The 24,086-nt window shown below is 45.1% G+C and overlaps 1 protein-coding gene across 1 annotated transcript in view; it reads right to left on the bottom strand.

The window, feature by feature from the left end:
* Positions 1-771: 771 nt before the first annotated feature.
* Positions 772-24,086, bottom strand: part of arap2 (ArfGAP with RhoGAP domain, ankyrin repeat and PH domain 2) — a 59,165-nt gene continuing 35,850 nt past the window's right edge. Inside the window, exons 15-32 of the mRNA XM_068755708.1 lie at positions 20,989-21,133; positions 16,885-16,987; positions 16,181-16,379; positions 12,363-12,426; positions 11,677-11,840; positions 11,312-11,524; positions 10,995-11,100; positions 10,738-10,885; positions 9,784-9,861; positions 7,854-7,928; positions 7,231-7,348; positions 5,872-6,000; positions 5,666-5,802; positions 4,972-5,054; positions 3,201-3,236; positions 2,973-3,036; positions 1,729-1,821; positions 772-1,635 (exon numbers count right to left, since the gene is read on the bottom strand). Coding sequence (XP_068611809.1) covers positions 1,309-1,635; positions 1,729-1,821; positions 2,973-3,036; positions 3,201-3,236; positions 4,972-5,054; positions 5,666-5,802; positions 5,872-6,000; positions 7,231-7,348; positions 7,854-7,928; positions 9,784-9,861; positions 10,738-10,885; positions 10,995-11,100; positions 11,312-11,524; positions 11,677-11,840; positions 12,363-12,426; positions 16,181-16,379; positions 16,885-16,987; positions 20,989-21,133 — 2,282 coding nt within the window. The 3' untranslated portion in view covers positions 772-1,308. The remainder of the gene's footprint in view (positions 1,636-1,728; positions 1,822-2,972; positions 3,037-3,200; positions 3,237-4,971; positions 5,055-5,665; positions 5,803-5,871; positions 6,001-7,230; positions 7,349-7,853; positions 7,929-9,783; positions 9,862-10,737; positions 10,886-10,994; positions 11,101-11,311; positions 11,525-11,676; positions 11,841-12,362; positions 12,427-16,180; positions 16,380-16,884; positions 16,988-20,988; positions 21,134-24,086) is intronic.

Here is a 24,086-nt window from a genome sequence, read left to right as displayed (position 1 = left end):
AGTGAATTCTAAATTATATATATAATAATCCTATTTAAATCAGCCAAAAGTGCAGGCTCTGCATCTCAACACAGCAGAGTTCAGGAAGAACCTGTGTGCATGCAGGAAGTGGAAGTTTTATTCTGTAAACCTGCAGGGAATGAAGGCAATATTAAAACACAGATCGATACTGATAATAATCTCACAGTGATGCCGTCTGTTTTCTACCAACTGGAAGGATGATTTGAGAACACCCTCAACTTCATGGCTATAAAAAGTACAAAACTGACAACTGCTGGAAAATGATTTCTTTGACTTTGTCGTTCTTTTCCGCTCTCGCTCTCTGACACCTCCTCCTATTCCCAGTTTTCCCACCATCTGTAATTCTGTGGAAACACATCCAAAAAAAAAAGTCACCGTTAAGACACTTTTGGGCAGAAAATAGACATTGTTGGTGGGAGCTGCTGAAGCACTGATCTTTAATTTATGAGTTAGACTTTTTTTGAGTGAAAGTCAATAATAAGTATGCGCCCACAGAGACATTTAAATGCTAAATGTATATCTGGAATAGATGTTTGCTCTCAGTTTATCGCTCTGATAGTTAATCTGACATTTAAACGACATCTAAAGAGGCAATTACACTGAAAGCTACTCCTGTGGTGACGGTCATCTATATCATCTCTAAATTGACAGGTCTTTAAAAATATATATATATTTATGTTTCTATGCATATTTCAATCCTGTAGGTCGAACAACACAAGAATTCGGAACAAAGAAATATTTATTCTGGATTTAAACGTAACAGTTTAAAGTGGCGCAGCACAGAATATGCTCTTTATGGTTCTATTAAGTGTCCAACATTTTTTTACAAAATAATTACAAATAAATAAGGACATGGAATTTCCCACCAGCAGCTAATAACGCCTCTCGGCCCGTAAACCCGCTCCTCTCTAGTTGGTTTTGGGTTTTCTTTCACAGAAAGTTTAAACTCGGAACGGCTTAAACTTTCCGGACGATTTCCAACAGTTTTTCTTTCTGGGAACATAAAAGCGTGAAGCCAGCATTTCTGAGAACTCGCCGAGTTCTGACAGCCAGACGTATTTTTCCCAACGTATAAATCATGTTTTGGTAGTGCTTGGGTCAGCGCAGAGTCCGGCTGAGGTCTGTGTGACCTTCGGCGCCTCCTTGCACCTGTCCCCCCCCCCCACCCCCCTCGGGCATATATAACTGAGTTAAAAAATGTTCCTCGGGCTCTGATCGCTTCTGAATCCGTGGATCCACCGGCATGGCGAGGTCTTCCTCCGGCGCCGCTCTTCCTCCCGACTCCCGTCAGTCACTGGTCTTGGCAGTGCGTCCGGTCTTGCTCAGCACCAGGTTGAGTTCGCTCAGCAGATTAGATGGCATGGCGGCCTCCCCACCTTGAGTGGGCCCCTTGCCGTCGCTCTGCGGTGGAGCCGGCGACGGTGCGAGATGCGACTTCCTGGACGGCGACGGGGAAGGGCGGCGTCGGGGCTGGCGAGCGTCCGCAGAGGCGCTTCTCTGCGTGTCGGAGACCTTCAGAATGTCAATGAGCTTCTGGCAGTTGACCAGGCGATGAAGAGCGGAGGCGTTGCTGGGCCGCGGGTTGCCATCAGTGAGAGAGATCCCCCTTTTCAGCTGCGGGGGGGAGGGGGGGGAAGATTCAGAGTTCTTTGTACACGAAGCACACAACAGGTACGATGGAACATTGTTTCATATTAAATGTTGGACCTCGATGTGCGTTATAACGTTAAAGCCTTCGGTCGCAGCTCTGCCTCTGGACGATTCGCCCGCGGCGCTTCTTAAACGGAGGTCCGAACCAAACTGGAGAAAGACGAAAATGAGTCATATTATTACTCCACAAAAAGCACTGAATCCTAATTCATGTTGCTGCCCCCCCCCAATAATAATGCCTAATCATAACAATAGATTCTAAAGTGCAGGATGTCTCGGCGAGGAGTCAGAGGGCAACGGGCGTCTCCTCCGTAGCGCTCTGATCTTCTTTTATATCTCCGTGACCCTCGCAGACGTGCAGGACCGTCTCTCTTTAACAGATTCTTATTTCATTACTGCCAGGACCTGTCCTTGTACCTTTACACCCACCCCCCACCCCCAGGCCTCACCACCGACATCTATTCCACCTTGCTTCAAAATTAGGTCCTCCATCAGTGGTTGCTATGGAAACAGTGTGAGCACAATGCTCACTAACAGGTAAGAGAAAGGAAATGAAGAACAGTGAAGTGCTCTCTGTCGACTTTCCCTTGCTGCCCCCCCCCCCCCCACCGTGGTGGAAGCTCACAATCCTGATGTTTATCGGATTGTGGGAGGAGAATCCACTTTTTTTTTTTTAGCCGACTCCAGTCTGCAACAGGTTTAGCAAAATAGAAACGGTTAAACAACAGACAACTAAATGGTTTCCCTTTCAGATCGATCGCTCCGTGACGGCGCTGCCCTTTTTACTTCCACACCAAGACGAACGGCGCCGCGATGCAGCCGGGTGCACACAGACAGCTTTTAAAAGCATGAAGCCAGGGTTTCCATATTTATTTGTTATTGCAATTGACTCAAAATGAGCAGAAAAATAGACGCTTGTTTTTGGTTCGGCGAGGAAACCCGGCGGTTATTCCGGAGCAAACGCGACCACGAGGAGCCGTGCAGAGATTTTGACACATCTGGAGCTGCTCCGCCTGCGTTTGCTTTTCCTTGCATTATTTATGCCGCAGGTGCCGCGTCAGCGACCGACGGCGACGACACTTTAGCTGTGTTTTAGGGCTAAGCACCACAACGTGATTGTTATGGTCGCGCCTCGACTTTATTACAACAGCTATTCCACATAAAATGATTTATGTTATTGCTGAGCGACCTCGAAAACTTTCACGTTTCCCTGCTTATGCATTTCACCTGCGTAACTCTCCTTATTTTTCAACCAAACGAGCAGGAAAAAGGATGCAGCGAGCAATCCCTCGTCGTCTCACCTTCGTCCCGATGATGCTCGCCACCCAGCTGGCCTGCGCCTCCCTCCTCTCGCAGCAGAAATGCCTGAGAAGAAAGAGTTCAGAGACGTAACCCGAGGAATTTCATTTGTGAATTCTAGCATATGAAGCCGCCCTCATGCAGCTTTTTGTCATATCTAAATATTTTTAATTGCATTTGGAACTCTCTTGGATCGCTTGGCAGCGCTCCGGGACTTGAACTCTACTCACCACTGCTGTTTATCCGTGTGGACGGTGAAACCCCAGCTGTAAAAACGACAAGGGAACGGGTCAGATTCGGAGAAGCAAACTGAACCTGACAATTTCCTGCGCACACTAAAAATCTAATTTGACAAGAGAGGTTGTAAACATGTTTTTGTCAAAGGGCAGGCAGAATTTTAAAGCATCCCCGCTTGAACCGATCAAAAAGAAAAAAATACACCGAGCATGCATTTTGCTGCACGTTTCTAATCTGTAGAGTTGAACTTCCACACTGCGACGTGCGTCATATCCGGAACGACCGGGTGCGAGCTAAAAGAACGAGCCTTCTTCCCACACGACAAGCTTCTCTCAGGCTTACGGGTGTGCGTTTCAGTCAGAATGAACCTGCGCAGAGGCAGCAGGAGGTGAAGAGACCATCTTCCTGGAGAATATACCTTCCTCGGCTCTGGATGAACGGGAGCGGAGGAGCGGGGGAAGAACAAAGCGGAAGAGGGGGCAGAGATGGAGCGCCTGGAGCAGCACTCCAGTGAGTTAAGGCAGCCGATCCACCCGCGTTGCAGGCCTCTGCTTAATGAGGACTCTCCTCACCCTCACTATGACTCTCCCAATTCTCCTCAGCACTCCACATTTATTTCTTTATTTGGCCACACGCTCCTCCTGCAGGAGACTCAAAGAAGCCGCGCTGGAGCATCCTCCTCACCCAGTGCTTCTCCCCTGAAGGACGACGCGACGCGAAGAATCTTTGGACCCATTTTTTTTCAAAGCTTGGGTAAAATGAAGACAAATTGAAAATGGGTGATTTGAAATATTTTCTAATTCATTTTTCATCGTTTCTCTGCAGAGGCTTCGGCACGCGCCGTAAATTCTAATAAGGGAAGATTCATTAAAAGGAAACGGTGGCATTAATGTTTTCTACCCACAGCAGCAGGATCTGATCGTTTGTATTTGTTAAAATGCCATTACATTTAATCAATTTCACTACGGCGGGGGATGAGGCGGGGTCAGGGGGTGTGTCTCCGGGTTACGCCAGACTTCGGGGGGGGGGGGGGGGGAGCAAGGCCGATGCATCTCATGAAGGCCGGGAGGAGGTCCATCTTATTGTGCAGGAATACGCAATGGAACCCAGCCAGAACATGAAACTTTGGGTCAACCCTAACCCATTTCACGTCCTTTATACAGCAACATGAATTTCACTTGATGCATCATTAGAAAGAAGAAACAGCTGCTGTAATTGATGGGTACAGTAGAGGCAGCATTTCAACGTCTGGGAGAAGCAGGTGGGAAAATTGTGGCGTTCTATTCTTAGCGGAGGGAGAGAAACAGGAGGAGCCGTTTAACAGCTTCTTCATCGCACAGTTTAATATCTGCATGACAATGAAATCCATTTTCCCTGATTGAAGCAAAGAGAATTGGAGCAAAATGAATAAACGCACGTAAATTCGCTTCTTGCAGGAGCTCAGAGTTAAAACTTACCCCAGTGAATTGATATTTGCATCGGTTCGGTTTAAACGTATTTCTGATTGCCTTTTGGCAGATTTCACTTTGCCGATAAATAACAGGAGCAAGAGTTGCAATTGGTTCCATCAAATCAATTCAAATCAATTTCTAGACATGCAAGAAGAGAAGATAAAAAACAGAATTTTAAATAAGGAGAATTTTTTTTGTCGCCTGACTGCAAGTTACTCACGACTCCTTTGTTCTCCCTTCGTGCAGCGGGAAGAATGACGGAATGTTTTTGCATTTCATTATCCAGAGTCTTGAATCGTTCATGCCACCGTACCTGTTGGGAGGTTTGAGCTTCTTCTTCAGGCCCAGGTAACATTTCACAGAGCTGAGCTGGAGCGTTTTCTCGGCTTTTGTTCCCTGCATAATCAAGAAAAGAAAAAAAAAATCGATCTATGAGCGAAAAACGTGGATATATTTGCAAAAATATACCAGTGAAACACGATTTACAATTTACAATAAACAACTGGATTATTTTCCAGCAAACGTCTTCCTCAACTGTAAAAAGAGTCAATTCAAACCTCTGACGTCTGCCGTCACAGCCCGCCACCCGTTCTCCGGGTTAATATAGCCTGGCAATAATTGTAGAGGGCAAATAATATACATCAGAGCTCTGCGACACGTGGCCAATAGTTGGCTGCACGCTTGTGTAAAATGATGCATAGAAAGGATTTTAGGGAAAGTGGCCACCATGGATACGGAGCCCCCCCACCCACCCACCACCGGTTCCAAACCCAGGCCTCTTTCAAAAGGAGTGGGAACTGTGCTGCCATCCGTTTTAGTTTTCTTATTTTCAAGATGGAGATCCAAGAGACGGGCGTGTCTCCATGGCGATGAATCGGTGTTTGGTTCCACTTATGTAAGGGCCAGTCTAGCACATTTTGTAACCTTTTAAATCCCCCTGTGAGCGAGGGGAGGCGCGCTGTTCGCCCCATCCCAGCCGACGCAGCTGAAAACAAAAGTGCACTGACTTTGATATCTCTGTACAGCAGCAGCTTCTCTGCGTGGAGCACCACGTATTTGTCCTGGAATTTGTGCCCCGACAGCAGTTTGGAGGATCCGTCGTTGAACTTCAGATACTCGGCTTTTATGGACTGCTTTTGCGCGGCTGTAAAACAAAGGAGCCTGTGTTTATATGTCTTTGCAGGTTGTAACGCGACCCCTTTGTGTACTACACCTTTCTCATCAGCTGCTCTTTCGGCTTCTGAAAACTTCTTAATCACGAGGAAAGCAGAGCTCGGGCTGTCCAAGCTCCTCCAATCCAGCACCTGCTCCAGGACTTTCTCGCCGTGGTGCAACGGTCGCTCTGTCGGAGACGGAAGACGCCGGGTCAGAGGCACGATTGGCATGACAACACAGCAACGGTGAAGTAGATTAAAGCATATAAAATCCAGGACTAATTTTGGTTCGACAAATATCAGAGTCCTGTTGTTGTTCTCTCCGTTTTCATTCAAATTATCTCCAGCAAACCGGAGCCTGATTATAAAAACAAACTTAGATCTATTATCTCGTCCCAACCGGTGAACAGGGTGCTTCCTATCGGTCCAAAAAAAGGAGATAATGTGTGTCCTACTAGCCCTGCTCTGAAATGAAGGAGGCAAAAAGAGCCACAGTGGCATAACTTATTCATAACGGTGGGCTTATCTGCTCTCTGGAATCTCTGCAGACCCCGGCGATGGAATTAGTTCCTCATTTCCCAACAAATATTAGCTCCCATTTTCTGCCTATTGTACTCGATAACAGTGTTTATCTGTAGCTATCCTCCAAAATGGCTCATCAACACGCTTTCCCCGCCTTTCCTTTATGGTTTCATGAGCAAAACCTGTCACAACGCCGCCGCCTTCAAAATAGCTCGACTGTCTTCTTACTCATCCGCAGTCGGCGCGCGTTGCCGTAGAAAATATGCGGAGCCGTCAGCAAATATATTCAGCATTCAAACACGCCTTTAGTTTTTAGAAGAGGACGGCGTGTCCTCGCTAACTTTGGGAGGAGAAAAACAAACATGAGCGCGTGACGTAAACTCCCAGTGAACCGACGAGAAGAGCGCAGGGACCGCCAGCCAAGCAACTTCGCATTGGACTTTAACGCACCGGAATAAGAGCCCCAGGCAGCAGCAGTCAGTAATTACACAAAAGAGAGAGAACCAGAGGCATTACAATAAAGAGAGACAACATTCTGCCCCCCCCCAGGCAACGCAAAATAATGATAGTAATGAATAAATGCTCTGGTAGCTGAAAGGTTAATGCGCATCGGTGGCCTCGGCATTCAAGAAGATGTTATTTAGATCTTTTAGATTCAGTTTGTTATTGAAGGAAGCGGCAGAGCTGTCATTCTGCGAAAACAAAAAGGAGCGAGACCAAGATATGTGGGAATGGTTCGAGTCTCATCGGGCCACAAGTGGCCAAAGCTTTGGGTCGTCACTCCAATTTGAAAGCAGCACAACCAACGTGTGAGGGGGGGGGGTGCTAAATATCAGCTCAAATCGATGTCCCCTCTGTTGCCTGAGGCGACCGGACAGGTCTCCAATCTTTCTCACCCAGCTCGCCGTTCTCGATGACCTCGAAGGTGGTCCAGAGGTCGTCGGCGTTAATGGCGACGTTCCTCATGTTCAGGGCAGTTTCTGCAAGCTCCGCGGACCTCATGGTGGGAGAAATCTACATCAGAGACAACGAATGGACAGAGCCGATCTTTTAGTGGTGGGTTCCAGCTTTCCTTGGAAAGGTTGAAGGTTTGCTTCTCCGTAGATGTATTAGGTATATCTGAACAGGACAGAACAAAGCTAAAACGCTACACTGCACCGCGGAGAGGTGGCGGCGGATTGGAGTTGCGGCGCAGAGCGCTCCCCTTTAACCCCATCCTGTCCTACCGGCAACCTGAGACCGAAGGCGGCCTCGTAAAATCCCAGAACTCGTACAATTAAATCAGACGTTTGTCTGATTAGTTCACTTTTGATTTATTTCGGCGGTGGTAATCCCCTCAAGTCAAAACCATAAATGCCTCAGCCTTATCCCATCAACCTCTCCACCTCTCCTTCTCCCAGCCTTAGCTCTCATTCTGCCCTCCCCCCCCCCCCCCCCCCATCCTCACCAGCCTACACACAGACATATATGGCTGTTACGCCTGCTGACACACAAATAACGCACGCAGACATACTAATACCTTGATTAAACAGCAGTTCTCCGGCTCTCTCTTTTCCAGGTAAACCTCGAAGATCAAGTCCCCAGCCGGAGAGAACTGGGAGGAGAGACAGAACGGTAAGAGATCAGTCAAAGTACAAAAACAACGCGCCTGGATTAATTGGCCTTTTCCTGTACTTTAACTCCACTGTGGATTTAATCAAACTGGAGGAAAGAAGGAGAAACTGTTAAAGGATTTGTGGAAAAGGTGTTCTGAGCTGGAGGCAAACTAAATCCCGGCGGTGTTAAACCGGCTAAATAACGAGAAAGTGTGAGAGACCAGTCTGTAGAGGTGGAAACGTTGGGCGCATGTGTCAGGTGTTTAATTTAGAGCAGAAGCATTCAATATCTTTACCGAGAGTTACAACCTTGGACAAAAACAACAGGCCAAAAAACCTTGGACAAAAACAACAGATCACAAAAAGCTAGCGTGGCTCTCCTCTTCCTGCATAGCTCATTGGTGATAACTTTTTCACCACTCCTCAAAGTTCATTTTTACACTTCTGTTAGGAGACACAAATTCAATTCAGTCTTAAGATTTGGAGGTTTTTGGTGGATACATATTTTTGTTTCTTTACAAATTCTAATCCACTGAACAAAGTCTGAAGATTTTAAAAACATTAAACAAAATAATCCTCCTATTGAGGATTGAGAAAATATGTCTTTCAACTAAAGGTAAACTACCATGAAAAGAATCCTTTCTCCGTGTGTATTTACTCTAATTTCCTATTCATTCCATTAAAAAAAAAAAAATTTAGCTGGCAAAAAAACAAACAAGTTGATAAAGACGGTGAAAATGCATCTCTTCAAATCCAAGTTTCTGGCATGTGGCGTCTAAAAACAGCTAAATGATCATGCATTGGGTTGTTGTTTTTTTTACCATGCCCACAGTGTCACTTTAATGTGCAGGTGAGTGGAGGTCCATTATTGGCTTGAACTAAGAGAACCATCACATGATAACAGGCAGGAAACCACTTCTGACTCCCATGGCCTTAAAATGACACACAAATTACAGTCATTTAAACCACAGGAGTGAAAGCTGTAATCGTGAAAATGTCACCGCTATGGGGCCATCTTGTTTTTCTCTTTTTTTTTTCTCCAAGTTAAGTTGCTCTTTACTTTTCTCTGGCACTTGGAAAGGCAGGCTTTAAAGACGCTCACAACTTGCTGAAGGGGAAAATGTGAATCGTTGACAAGCGGCGTTTGAGACTTACATAGGAACCTTCGTGTTATCGTTTCTTACAGCATGATCTCAGCCAACTGCGTCACAATTAGTGACCTCATTTTATATATACATATATATCTCTAAACATGACGCACAAACACCTCGCAGCCGTGAGACGAAGGCATCTTTAACCATTACCTAAAGTCATGGCGTGTCTGGATTTTGCCCAGGCTGTGAATGCATGTATTGATTTTAAAGTGCCACTTTCAAACTTAGAAGAAATGACATCGTCTCCCACCTCATTATGCCGTACATTCATTTACTGCCTCAGTCTAGCCCATCCATTTGCAGGTACAGGCCTCCTTGACATTCTCTGCCTTTAAACGGAAAGAGATGAGGTCGGCGCCTTTGCCCGTTGGGCCCGAACTCTTAGAGATAAGCTTCCTGCAAAATGTCAAAAGCGCAAGCTTGGTATTCAAGTGCAGACTAAAGAAGTATATAACCGGCAACGTCAGGCATCTTGAGTCATACCCGCTCTAAAACAGAAGCAGGGCCTGTGTGCTTTTTATCCACTCTAAAATGTGTTTTCTTCTGGTTCTAATGACTTGGCTTAACTGAATAAAAACAAACGCTTGAGTGAAGGAATATTCCACTTCCTCCTTTGAGAGGTAAGTCAAAGACCAAGGTTGCTTTCCCAGAGTGCCTGCATCCCCCATCTTCACGCTATAAACCAGACAGGTCAGCTTACTATGGCGTCCTTCTTGTCGTTCCAACGCGTGATGAAAATGTTCTCTCTCTCCATCTGCTGCAACCGATCTTCATTGATCTGTTGAAAACATCACAAGCAAACGGAGACACAGTTCAAACCCAGCAACCTGGACATTTTCAGATCACGTACGGCGTCCTGGAGGAGCCCGAACTTTCCCCGATGGGATCGCAAAACTATTTTTCGAAGGTAATATTTAGCTGCTGCACAAACACACACAGGCGACACAGAAAACGAGATTAAAGCAGGATGTGAGGTCTAGTGCGAAAAACTGGGTCATTAAGCAAACGCTTCTAGAACGAGCTTTGAGAAAGGCGCGTTTGACACGGCTCAGCTCCAACCACATGATAATAGTTCCATCCCGACCTTGCTTTAAACGCCATCCTCTGTTTCAGAGAACGCTTCGGGAGCGGGAGAGAAGATTGGAGGATTGAAAAAGAAAGAAGAAAAAAAACCTGCGTGTGTTTATAATGGACTCCGTCAACGACATGGTGCGCAGAGCTGGCCCTTTAATTAGCAGGATGCCCCCCCCCCCCCCCCGTCGAGGCAGCATGTGTATTCACCGCCAACGCGCTTCGTGATTGGTTGAGCTTAATGGCTATTTGTCATGCGAACGATGGAGTCCCGAACCGATTTGGAGCTAAAGCTTTCCTTTTAACATCAGAGGGGGGGGGGTTGTTCTGCTGGGAACTAGCAGTCGCTGTGTTATGTGTATGTCCCCCCCCCCCCCCCCCCCACCACCACCACCACCACCACAGCCACCACAGCCACAACCCATCACACATCAGCAGAGTCAACCTATTGTGAGGATTTGGCACCAACAGTTCTGCGACACAGATGGTTGAAGTAAAAAAAAAAAAAAAGAGTGTTAATAAAGTCGAGCCTGCAGCCAGGACTGGTTTTTGTTGTTGTTGTTAAATAGCCGGTTCTACTCACGTTAAAGAGTGTGACGTAGTTGCTGATGAGGTCACGGATGACGCTCGCTTCCTGCGGCATTTGTCCCCGTGTCTGGAACATGCACGAGGAGAAGACGGAGGCCAGGCTTTCACTCGGCATGTGGTTGAGGTGGGAGCACTGATCAATCCTGAGTCAAAGGCACAAAACGGTTACCGAATGGTCCTGAGCGTCGATTAGCGAGACGTGCTAGCAGATCATCGCCGGTAACTTCAGCCGTCGTACATGGAACGCTTTACCTGTACAGATGTTGCAGCAGCGCTTCAAGGGTCGAGCTGTTTATCCTTGGCAGGCTCTCTATGAACATCGAGTACTTCTTTATTCTCTGCCTCTCGTCCCGCTCATCTACAGAGACCACAGAGACGAGCGCTGGAGTGAAGACGCCCCGCAAACCACAAACAAAAACAAACCGCAGAAAAAGTTGCTCGATTCTGTGGAGGAGCTCTACCATCGCTCTCTGGAAATCAAGCCTGTTCAAAGCTCTCGAGTGATAATCACACCCCACATCCCCCCCCCGTGTTGGTCCTTAACAGCGTATGCGTGACACCTCACGCACCCAGAGCTGCCACCCAGTACGGATACAGCTCCTTAGTCAGCAGAGCGTCCTCGGCTCGGGAGAAGAAACTCTTCAGGGTGTCCGTCACGTCCTCCAGCTGGTGCTCCTTCTCCCTCAGCTTCACATTACGCGCATCCCGAGCGAACTCCTCCAGGAGCAGCGCCACCCGATCAGGGTCACCCGCACTCTGGTAGACCCCGTCCTGGCACAGACCTGGTGAGACGGACGGATGTAATAATGACTTGTCTCAATAACTGCACGTTTTATTTTGTAAATGTGGGTTTTACATTTTGCAAATTAGCTTTGGGCTACGTTTGCTGTATTTGTAAACATCAAATTCACGGCGATCTACTTTTGTAACTCACCGTACTGCGTGACAAAAGAAATGCAACTGTCCACTATGATGGGGACGCCATTTTTGGTCAGCTGCTGGTCGCCGAGAGCGTTGCCATCTGTGGCAGCAGCCAGCGTGATGGCAGAGTGCCACAGTGCAAAGTCCACCTTGTTGAAGCCGTGGATGTAAACGGTTCTATTCATGACAAAGACAGGGGAAGGTTATTATAATGGTGTGTGTGTATATATATATATATATATATATATTCTAATCGCAATATGCTGTTTCATACTTTAAGAGCCAAAGTTGTCTTTGTGTTTGAGAAAGAAAAAAAAAAAGCACTAAGTCATTAAATTAACAAAAAAAAGATGAAGGGAATCCAAAAGCCCGTCAACAAAACACGCGTCTATAAGCAACCCCCCCCCCCCCCCCCCTCGTGAGGTTTGATCAGAAACACACAAGCGAAGAGCAATTAACGGTGCAAACACAAAAGTCTCTTGCATTGCGAGCCAAAACTGTTGGCTTGTGCTACGTGCCGCCTCACCTCGTCGCTGCAACCGACACCAGCAGCCGAGCAGAGCTTTAATTACCAGTCGGTAAAGTGCATTCTGACTAACAAGACAAATTCAAAATCAAAGCCAGAGGCATTGCATAATGCATGACGCTGCATCACGAACGCATCGCCAATTAGAACACCTTTTTCAAAGACTGACATACCTTCCGCCCTCCACCATCAGCAGCACTTGGATCTTGTCCTCACCCTCCGTATGCGTGGAGACAGCTGGGGGGGGGAAGGAGCGACAAATCGTAGCGAAATTCAGGCTCCAAATGTGGGTAAATTCAAACGGCAACGCTTTCCGTGCTAATTCAAAACAGTACGGGCTTGACATTTGCTTTCCATCGCGGGGAAAGGCATGAACATTTAAAAAGTCAATCCATTACCTGCCACAGAAAGGGTTCCGTCTCCCTTAAGTAATCATTTGAGTTCTACATCAGTCATGGCAAATAATGCACCTCCCCTGTATGTCACATCTGATTCATCTCTACAAAACAGTGGAAAGCAAAACCGCGGAGGAGAGGAAAAGGCCACAGGCGGCTGTTTGGAGGTGAAATCATTCACTTTTAAAGGGAAATCTCAATGAATTTTTGTGTTACAGACTTATTTCAACACCTTAAGTTTTTTGTAATATTCAATAAGATGCGCTGGTAGGGCTCATTTGACCTTTAAGCAGAGCCACCTCTCCCCCCTGCTCTTTGTGCTAAACTAAGCTGTTGCTAGCTATTCATTTATAATTTGTATGCAAAAACAACAAACTGTGTGTTAGTTATAATAATAAATAAATAAATAAAAAAAGGATCTACTGAGGCCGGCAGCTGCATCTCATTGCTTTGCTAACGCAGGCATCGGTTTGATTTTTGGTGCGTTTGTCCGTCTGTTACTGGGATTATGCGGAATACGTTTTAATAAACGTTGATGGGTTGGGTGTTTATCGGGCAAAAAGAGCAGATGCAGTCCATAACGCATAAACCAGCGGATTTATTTTTATAGAACTTGTTACGTGAGTAATTGGAATTTGGATTCGGCTATTAGCCTGGCAGTACTTGGCCCCAGCAATATGGGGCTTTTTCGAACACACAAACCACGTCCTTTGCTTGTGAAGAAATCCCATCATTTAGCTTCCTGTTCTGCTCTCAATGTGGTTCTACGCCATTTCTGAACTGACACTGTGGGCCAATCAGCTCACCAGGAATCTGATAGCTCAGGAGAATTAATCATCCGGTGCAGCAGGTGATTAAAACCCAGCCAAAACATACATAATCAGTAACCTTTTCACTAGCCATCCAATGAATGACGAGGAAATTGTCTTGGTACCTTTTTCCAAGTATTCTTTGTGTTCTCTAATAAGGACATGGAGAAATGGAGAGTTAAAATGCATCTGAATGGTATTTAACATTAGAGCCATGTGAGTGAGTGTCAATCTTCTTGTAAGCCTCTGAGCACTGAAACAGTCCTTTGAAGTCCTAAACCCTTTGCTCTATCTGCAGGCAGGATTTTCTCTCTCTAAAAAAAAATAATAATTTCACATTCATCATATCTCAAAGAAAATTAATAAGGTTTTTCTACTTCCTCAGAAAAACACAATCGCTGCATCCGCCGCTTTGGTTAAAACGCCGGTTATCAGCAGCAGCAGGATATTTAATTTAATTGTTGGCACAAGAAAGGACTTGTAAAAATGTGATTTGTCTTATTTTTTTTGTTTGGGCCTTCGTATCTTGAACCAAACAACAAACACAAAAAGACTCTCAGAGCAAATAATTGTTTTGTTTTTTTATATTTATATAATCTTTTGCAGATTTTCAAGGGCGCAGTATTTAATTTGTATCCAAAAAACAGAAGAAGTGCAGGGAGAACTTCAGAGATTGATATTGACTTGAGAGTGTTATCAGGAAGATGAACACTTGTCATTGTTGTTTGCACAATCACGCATGCAATCCTCTTTTATCCATCGTACAACTCGGCGGGAAACTTTTTATGTCTTAATATGCGTGATAAGGAACTATTTCTGTGGCTTTGTTCTCTCCATTAATTTATACCGGCAGTCCCGCAAGAGGATTCAATGACGTTTCCCCTGTAAAATCAGGCTGATTTACGGCGCCAGAGCTCATCTTAAGGTGGATTTATTGAGGTTTATTGTGTTCTTTATTTTGAGTTGTGTAAAGATAATGTGACTCTAAATTAAAATAGCAAAGACAGACCAGTAGTTTGTAGGCTAATATTAAATATTTACATAAACTGTTATAGTAATGTCATTTATTTAGCTGAAATAAATCAGATTTGACCAAGACGTGTAAAGATCAGGATATTTCACACCTTAGAAACAAACTATTCTGTGTTCTCTGATAGTAAAACTGAAGTTCGAACCTGCTTCCGAGCTAATTTGACATTTATTGCCACAGACATTAAGGTGTGATCTATGGTATAAGGCTAATAGCGGCTCACACAGAATACTTTTTATTTCCCTTCTATGAAAACATGAAGGAGAAGATTTCTCCTAATCTATAAAAGGAACACCTAAAACTGTCTTTTTTCTTCGGAAACCAACCTCCTAAAAATCATGTTTCCAATTAGCGTTCAGCTCATCGGTGCTCTCCAAGTAATGTCTAACAGGAATATTTATCATTTAAATCTAGTCATTTGTGTGCGATATTTTCAGGAACTGTTCAATCTTCTCTCAAGTACACATTTTATGCACTGGGAAAACATGCTAAAGATACTAGCTGGTCCTTTGGGGGGGGGAATTATTACTTCTTTTATATATGAAGAACTTTTCAAAACCAAAGACGATGATTGCTGAATCACTGAAAAAGATGGCTAACTTAGATAAATGACCCCAAGCACAGATCTGAGGAAGAGAATAAACAAAGGAGGACACAATGAATTGCGTCTCTTCAGGAGGTTTAACAAACGTAATAGAAAATGCTCCTAACTGCCAGCCTGAAGCCAGACAGAGCAGGAACAGGCTGCATCGCAGTGAACTCCTGCTGCAGCTTGAAGTGCTGAACGCTGGAAACACGGCGTGATTTTAATTGAAAAGTGTCTTCATTGAATCCCCTTCACTGCTACATGGGGGCCACCTTTCATGTGGTGGGTGTCACAAGCAGAGAAAATAACAGCTAATCCCATGTCACAGACTGTGATTCCCAAAGGGATCCCCCATTCAGCGCCCCCCCCCCCCCCCCCCCCCCCGCTGCAGTGCTTCACCCCGCCCGAGGTGAGGAGATGGCGCAGCACTCTGTGCCATTTGATCCATGTCGAGGTTTAATGGATTAAAGACATCCCACTGAATCCCCCCCCCCCCCCCCCTTCTGTTCACACAACGCTCGCACAATCGATCAATCTGCCAAAGTAAGTGTGAGCTTCCGCCGTGGCGAGCGGCCTGAAAAGGAACCAGTGGCTGCCAGTAATGCGGACGTACTGGGAAACATTCATGTTAGTGGGCAGCAGAGAAAGCAACTGGTAGATATTTATTCTACACGACTTTCTACAAATCACATTCCTCTGATATTTCATGCAGCAGATTTTTTGGCCGACGCCCCCTTTACAATAAATTAAGCAATAGTGAACTTCAGTTTTTCTTTAGGGGGTGGGGGGGTGGAGAAATACTTAAGAGATCTGGGTAATGGTGCAAGTCTGCCGACACCAGTAGCTTTCACGAATCCTCTGAAATACTTAAGCAGTTATAAATACAAGTGTCACGGATTGGTAGGTTTTAGGGAGTCGGACATTTTATCCTAATGGTGGGATAGTGAAGTTTAAAGAGCTCAGCGACTGCGGTCGGCTACTTATGCCGACACACAGACACGAGCAGATTCGGTGGTTTTGGGCCGAGAGATTTGGATATTGCATATTTAAAAGTTCCGTTGAAGTTGCTGAACCAAGCTAAAGCCGTGGTAATTAAGGGCGGAGCCCCCGTCCACACATGAATGAAAAAGAAGCGTTTGTTTTATGCGCACAGAGCACAGGATCTACTTACTGAGCTCCTGCAGCTGTTTCAGTTGCAGAACCGCTTCCTCTCCCTCCTCGTCTCCTCTGCTGAAGCGCAGGGTTGAGCCTTCCATCGCAAACCATCCCACCCTCCAGTGGTGAAGGTCGTGACCTTCCTTGTAGTGCAGTCTACCAATCAGCTCCATGTCCCTCTGCGACGGTCCTTCGACTCTCGCCGGGATGAAGCACTGTGGACAAACGGAAAGAAAAGAGCGACCCACCCGAATTAACTTTCGAGTTTGTGCAGGAGCTGCGTCGCCTTTAAACAAAAAAAAAAAAAAAACGACACAAGACGACGGGACGGGCGCAGAAATCCACCTTTTCTCAGAGTCTGCTACCCGGCTGAATTACTATTCGGGTGCATATCCTTTTCCTCCCGCTCACTTCCAGACTGACTGGCCATTGTTGTGCAATTCAAACTGAAATACGGCGGTGTGAAAGATGGAGAGACATATGCTCGGGTGCAGCTATACACCGCCTCCCATCTACGAATGGGATTAGACAGATAAAAGGGAGTGGGGCATGTTTATATAGGATGTTATTACAAGATCCCGTCAGCATGAGGGGGAGGAGATAGTAAGAGCACTCGTTTTCCTGAAAGAAGCTGAAGAATGGGGCTCGCAGAGGAGCGCGTGTGCAGGTGTGTGTGTGTTTTGTGAAGTGCCTTTGGGCGCAGTATGGAATGTTTGTCACCTTTGTTAGCGCCTGGATCCAGTCGTGCCGCGTTTCCTGCGTCTCGGCGCCGATAATCAGGACTCGTTCCGTCTGCAGGTACAGCTCCACGGTAAACACGGCCCTGCCAGGGAAGCACGGCTCGCTGCTGTTCATTTGGGCTTTGACAAGTTCTACACAAGATCGACGCTCAAATGTCTTTGTGTGTCCTTTCATGTCGAGGTTACCATCAAGGAAGGAAGTCGTGTCGCTCGTTTCCCGGTTAGCGAGATTCCTCACGTACTTTGTTAAAAGTTTGATCGTTATAAACCCATAATACGTCGATCATAGTGTTCGAGAGCTACACCTGCAGTTCTCCTACCAGTAGAGGGCACCAGGCACCTGTGGAGATGAGCTCCATTACAGATTTGTTTAGAAAAAGGTAAAATAAATTTAGCTTGATTGGGGGAAGCTGAGCTGCTTTGACAGACATTTGTGATTAATCATTTTAAAAAAGGAATATACTTTTTTTTTAAGCTTTGGACATGAACCAGGCTATAAGAGCCAATGTTAATAAAAATGGTGTTAATTAATTTCCAAACACTTCTTGCCCAAATTTGAGAAGCATTAATCACAGTCGCTTTTCCTCTCTCACATCCTGCCGTCAGATTTAATCAAATTCTCTCTGGATCCCTTCACAACAATTATTCAAACACTGCTATTAATTTTTATTTGTGTGCCTTTGGAACCAATCAGATTATTTACAGTCAGTTGTACAGTAACTGGCTTTGTGTATGTATAATCCTTCACACAAACACACACGCACGCACACACACACGCACACACAGGTAAAACCCCTGCTGTCAGGCGTAAAAGAGCTGCTATTAATCTTTACTGCTCTCCCTCCCTATGCCTCTCTCTCTCTCTCTCTCGGAGAAGGTGCAGAGGTTAGCGTATCACTATCTTAATGGTTTGAACATACACTGGAGGCTCTAAATGCTGTGGCGGTGGGTCTTTAAGGTGGCCTGTTGTGGGGGGGGGGGGGGGTCACCGCGGCGCCGAATCGCTCTTTTCTCACACGTCATGGGAACAGGTGAGACATGGGTGTTTACGCGCCCTCTCTGACCTCCACGCCGCCTCGTCTCCTCTTCTTTGCTAGGCCAGCGTGCAGGTGCTTGTTAGAGGGGGGTCCCAAGGGGAGACTGAGGGGGGGGGCAAACGGTATCATAAAGAAAGGACAGAAGGCGCTGAAGGAGAAGAGATGAAAGCTTGCATTACGAGACTCCCAGAGGGAGGGACGCGCCGGGAAACAGGAAGACGTTCCCAAACTGCGTCCACGTTTTTAAGATGGCTTGAGACGTCTTTTAGATTCTTGTTTTTTCTTGCTCTTCTTTCCTTTTTCATCCAATGATACGACTCCTGCTCTCTATTTTTGCATGTTTACTACACAAAAAAGCAGGTTACCGGGAGGTTGAGGCACAACAATAACCTGAACAGCAACGCTCCTATTCAGTGGAACGCTGTCATGGAGTTCTTTCTGGAAGCGAGACGCCAGGTGTCCAATTTTATGCGGAAATCTACTTTGAATTTTAATCGCTGATTACTTCATTAATCTTTAAATTGGAAGCTAGATTGGCCACTCGCATGCAGTAACACAAGAAACACACACAAGAGACAAACCAACTACCGCAGCAACAGGAGTAACGGCGACACGCGGTTTAATAAACACCCCAGAAGGACTTTAGTGCAGCCAAGGATCACACCAAGCAGCTGAATGTACCGGAGCAGTTATTAAATAAAAGCAGGGCATTAAGCGCTAAATAAAACCGCCAATGCACAGATAACGTAAACGAACTCGCTGCTCTGATTGGACAGGAGCTTTAGGTGCTATTTTATTAGCTTCACCCAACACTGAAGCAAGAGCCGTGCCCGCCACTCACACACGTTCGTCCAATCCTGGTAATGGAACAACAACACATGAAGTACTTTCAGTGGTAAACAGCTCCTTTTCTCCCCACTTATGAATATATGACGATTCCCGCAAAGAGCCGACAGTGTCCTCGTTACTTTGCACTCTGTTTGTTCTCAAGCAGCTTTAAGTGTGCTAAGTGATCACGGCCTGAAGGAACGCTGACAGACGGAGTGAGAAGAATGTATGCTGCAACCAATAACGGGGTTTCCTTCCGCCTTTTTGGATTCATAGGACCGTTATTTGCTCTTTAGTCCAACCAACATTAAATTCATGCAAACGTAGGACAAACAGAAGAAGATTAGTCTGATCTACTGACTTTAGGTTTATCCTATTGAGCTAAAGAAAAAGCTGAAGGGGAATAGTTTGTAAAAGCTGTTCTAATGTGCCGTTTATGATATTATTGTAAATGTGCAATTATGTTACAGCTAGACATGCAAAAATATTGACGTTTTTCAAATCATATCAATCTCTCCATTTCTATCCGTCTCTATATAATCCTGCTTTACCTCTATTCCTCTCTAATTATCTCTCTATTACTATCTTTCCCTCTTCACCTCTATATTTACTTGATCTCTTAATCTCTCTTTACCTCCCAGTCTATTGCTATTTATCTCTAAATCTTTCCATCTCTCGATCCCTCAGTCTCGTGCTATCCTATACCAATAACTTGAGCGTTACAATATGAATTAAGAACTTATTAAAGTGTCAAAATGGTGAGAAAGAAAAGAGCAGGAAAAAGGAAGCCAGGAAAAGAGTGCCAGGGGTTAGTCTTCTGTGGGTTTTCAATTGAATTTGAAGGTCAGGAATGACTTAAGACACTCTTGTCGGAACAGAGTCAAACGAGAAACTCGCTTTAAAACCCCAACTTATCGCCGACCGACACACTCCCTTTGCATAAATTCCTTACGAGAGGGTTTGTAATATTCACGCTACTTTAGCAGACGTACGTGTCAAGCCGCTGCGACAATTCAGTGTGTCCTCTGCCACGCAGAAATGACCGAAAGGCTGTGTTTAATGGAAGCTACCCCTATGGCCTCCTGCAGCATGGCGATAGGCTGCTGGAGGGAGTGTGTCATCTGCATACGTTTAATATTCATGAGCGCCAGACACACAAGAGGTGAGGCGTCGGCCGTTCTCCCTGCTGCACGGGCGAGACGTCGAGGGAGGGAGCGAGGCAGAGTTTAATCTACTGAAACGAACAGCCATTATGAGCGTTGGCGACAAAGAAATAATAGCCTTTCTGGGGGGGGGCGCGAAGCCGTGACCTGTAGCTGGCATGTATGAGCAATGCTAAAAACAGCACGCCACCGCTGCGCCGCTTCGCTTTGCACACGCGGCGTTATCGTCGTAAACCTGACTCGACCGTTTGCACGTGTCCAAATAAGCAAATTTACTAATAAAAGTATAGGAGCCTCCTCATCGCATCTGCTGCTGCCATTAAGGGACTGCTTTATGCTTTAATCATGAGCCATTATCAGACGCCTCGCTTTGGAAGTGGATCTCAAGTGGACACACACCCACACACACACACCCACACACACACACACACACACAAAGATCCAGATGCAGGGAGGGAGGGTGAAGAAGAAATGAAGTCTTCTGCTTCCTCTTGATGCTTTTCTAGGTGAAATCAAGTGACTTTTTCCATTACTGAAGCGTCATCTGAGGGAAGTAAATGAAGCATCGCCGCCGGAGCAATTAATATATTTATCACTCATAAAACCTATGCAGACGTCTTTAAGTGTGTGTGTGTGTGTGTGTGTGTTCTGCTGTTTCACATGAACATCTGCTGCAAATTGCAAATGCACCAAACAAACGTGTCATTAAAAGGTGTTAAAAAGAGACGCGTGTCTTTTACATCACATTTAACTAACACTTACGACGCGTGGGCGCGTTGAACGTTCCACTGGAACCGCAAGCTCTTTAATTTGGCTCAACAGCTGAAATGTTTTAATTATGTGTCAATCATGTCTTCATGCACCATGTTTAGATTTATATCAGATGTTATTATTTATTTTTAATTACTGTCAGAGCCATGAGAAGTTGAAGTTTAATGATTTTTTCCGGAACATTTTAAGTTTAAGGCAAAAGAGAACGATGTGGTAATTAACTCCGTGAAATCAAACACGGAACGACGTCAGATGCTTTTTTTTTGTTTGTTTCTGTGTTCATACCCAGCGCCGGTCATGGTCTCGGTGTTGCTGACAGACAGACTGACCACCTCCGTCACGTCGAACCTGCCGATGGCCAGCGGGCTTCGTTCGCTCTCGTAGTAGCTGAGGAAGCCGCCTTCCAGCGTGCACCAGCGGCGAGTTATTTCTGAAAGAAACACAGGTACGTTCTCAAACTTTTTTTACTTCCACTTTTTTTTATTTATTTTTTTACTCGTGGACGTAAAGTCGACTCAGGTCAAACGCATTGTGTGATTTTAGGCTGCGTAAATCAAACTGATCCAACACAAGACGGGATGTAATCCCCAATCTACGACATTCTAAATCTTTGCTTGTGATAAATCAGAATCTAAAAACAAGCCTTACAGAACAGCACCCCCGGTGGCCACAAGGAGAAACAGCAATATAATGACGACTGCTTTATATTTGGGTGAAAACATTAAATCATGTGGAGGCTACCACTAATACCAGACAAAGCATGGCAGCGGCAGCAAAAAAAAAAAAAAATACAAACTTTTGTAGAGCTTTAAACTCTACAAAAGTTCACAGTTGTTGTTCTTATTGAGCAAACTTTTTGCTGGAACAAAATATATTATTTTCTTCTTTTAAAATGCTGCCTAGTCCCAATAAGCAACGTGCAATTCTCAGTAAATGTACTGATTTTAGCTAGATGACCCTTTAAGAATATGGCATATATTGAAGCGTTTTGTAAACTGATCTGATGCTAATTAAAACCATTTATATCTTTCTTTCCTTATGCGCCCCTAATCCTTCAATGTGTCTGGTGCCGCTATGGGATTACTAGAGTAGAGTCGTACATTTTCCATAGTGATAAAATGTAACAAATTGGCTATTGTTTGCAGAGTCAGAAAAATTAATTAATAATTAAAGTCTGTTAGCGATTGGTGTGTGAACAATTAGCACCACTCCAGCCCTAATCAACACAGCTAATGACTCTCCGCAAACCGAGATGGCACTGCGGAGAAATCGTTTAAAAGTTTGCAGATGAAGACACGGCAACTCATTCAGCTTCCCCACAGTGACGTCGGCCTCCCCGCTTTTTGCTGAGAGATGAAATGCCAAGTTGTGTTTTATTCAAAAGCAAACCACGGAGAGTTCAGACCACCCGAAGGTCAGGATTTCAAGCCGATCTCTCAAAATCCAAACAAAAAAAAATAACCAAATTCGGAAAAACAGATTTATTGGAAAGACTTAAAACAAAAGAACAAGCCTTGAACCAAAGGAATCTAAGGACAGGATGTTCCCTTCTTGCAACCTCCCTACTTCCGGGATTGATTGGTCCATTTCTCTGTCCGTTAGAGGACAAGTCCACGAAAGCAAACACGGCAAATGAAAAGACTCGAGCTACTTCCGAGCGACAGATTTTAACGACCAAACACAATCTCAGTTGGAAAGCACACAACGGCGTCTCTCGTGATTGTCTAACTGTGCGATTTACATAGCCAATGAGCATGAAGTTCATAAGAACGTACCTAATTTTGGATTTTCAAAGTCATCGTGCCATCTGCTTTTTTTTTTTTTTTGGTTCCGCAACAAACACACAAACACAAACAGCACCCCCCCCCCCCCCCCCGCCCCCGTCGCTCGCTGACTCCAAAGTTCCCACTGTATTCATCTCATGAATATGCTAATTGTGCATTCCTCTGCCAACTGCGTGTGATGTTTTTGAAGGAACAGATATAGTTCCAATAAAGAAAAAAAAGGAAGTGTCTACAACTGACTGTTAAAAGAAAAAGGATGTGTTAAGCATTGGAGAGGAGGATGTCAGTTTTGCTCTATTCACCCTTGCTCTATCTCTTCGTATGGTTCTTTCTGTGTCTCTCTCTCTCTCTCACACACACACACACAAAAAGAACGAACTTGGACACTATTCTGCTCACAGATGTGAAACTGCAGAAGGCCTTATATCTTGTTACCTACTTTGGCATTAAAAAAAAATACTGTTCCTCTGACCCCACTTTATTTCAAAACAAAATCCGTCAGCTGGAAGGAAAAAAAAAATTGCAACTGTGCATGCTAGAAGGACGCCTGTGTGTCAGGGAAAGCGAGCGCGACGGACTCTGGTATTTAAAATCATTACCAATCCAATCTATCCGACAGGACGCACGGTCGTCTTGGCGACAGAAAAAAAAACAATTTGTAATGCGCTTCACTCCATTGCAAATGTGTCTCTGGATTGCTAAAGCTGCGTAGGAAATATCATGTCCATCATTAGCCGCCAGAGAGTCATTAAGTTAATGCGTTTTGCTTTATTTTCCTGTAAATGTCCCTCCCTTCTCTCCGTCCTTCCTCTAAATAGGGCAATAACCGAATGGGCTTCATTTGTACAGTCTGAAAGGCTCACGCAATCATCTTCTTAAGGGCCACACTTGATTTCCTAACCAGAATCAATCGCTATCATGGGCTGCTGCAAAGCTGTGACGCCATTGATTATCTCGACATGTTGATTTATACTTGTTGCTATGGTTACGGGGGTTACTGGAGAGCTTTTGTCGGCGACTGACTTGGATAAAGCTTCCTAAGTGGAGTCGCTTAACAAATAAGCACATGATCCCACTTTTGATGGTTTGTCCTTTACTTGAAGTTTGGATTGGTCGACCTTTGACCCAAAGCGAAAATATCTCTATCGGATGGATCGTGAAGTGACTTTGTTCAAATGTTCTTGGACCCCAGAGGATGAACCGAGAGACTTCGGTGAACCCTTGGACTTGACATTTCTGGTAAACACAATATCTCAACAACTGCAGGGCGGATTGGCATGAAACAAAACCTTGACTGAACTCATTATAAGAAGTAGACGTACAGTTTAACGGGGTCGCAGGAGACACGGCTTCATTTTGAGGTTTCGCCATTATGAAATGGTTGGAAGCCTCTTGTCAAGGGTATGAAAAATCCCAAAGGGTATAGAACTTGAAATACGCAAATGAGAGAAATCAGAAGTCCTAATCAGAAATATTAATAGACATCAATTGGATGTTGGTACTTCCGGCACCCAGATACGGTCTCCTTGAACAGGCGATGTCTGACAAATTCTTCTATCAACGGTCCAAAAAATAAATGATGAAAAATGTAAAGAGGAC

Source organism: Brachionichthys hirsutus, chromosome 23, assembly GCF_040956055.1.
Source record: "Brachionichthys hirsutus isolate HB-005 chromosome 23, CSIRO-AGI_Bhir_v1, whole genome shotgun sequence".
Lineage (NCBI taxonomy): Eukaryota > Metazoa > Chordata > Actinopteri > Lophiiformes > Brachionichthyidae > Brachionichthys > Brachionichthys hirsutus.
The sequence above is the reverse complement of the archived record's forward strand: the minus strand, read 5'-3'. Positions and strand labels throughout refer to the sequence as shown.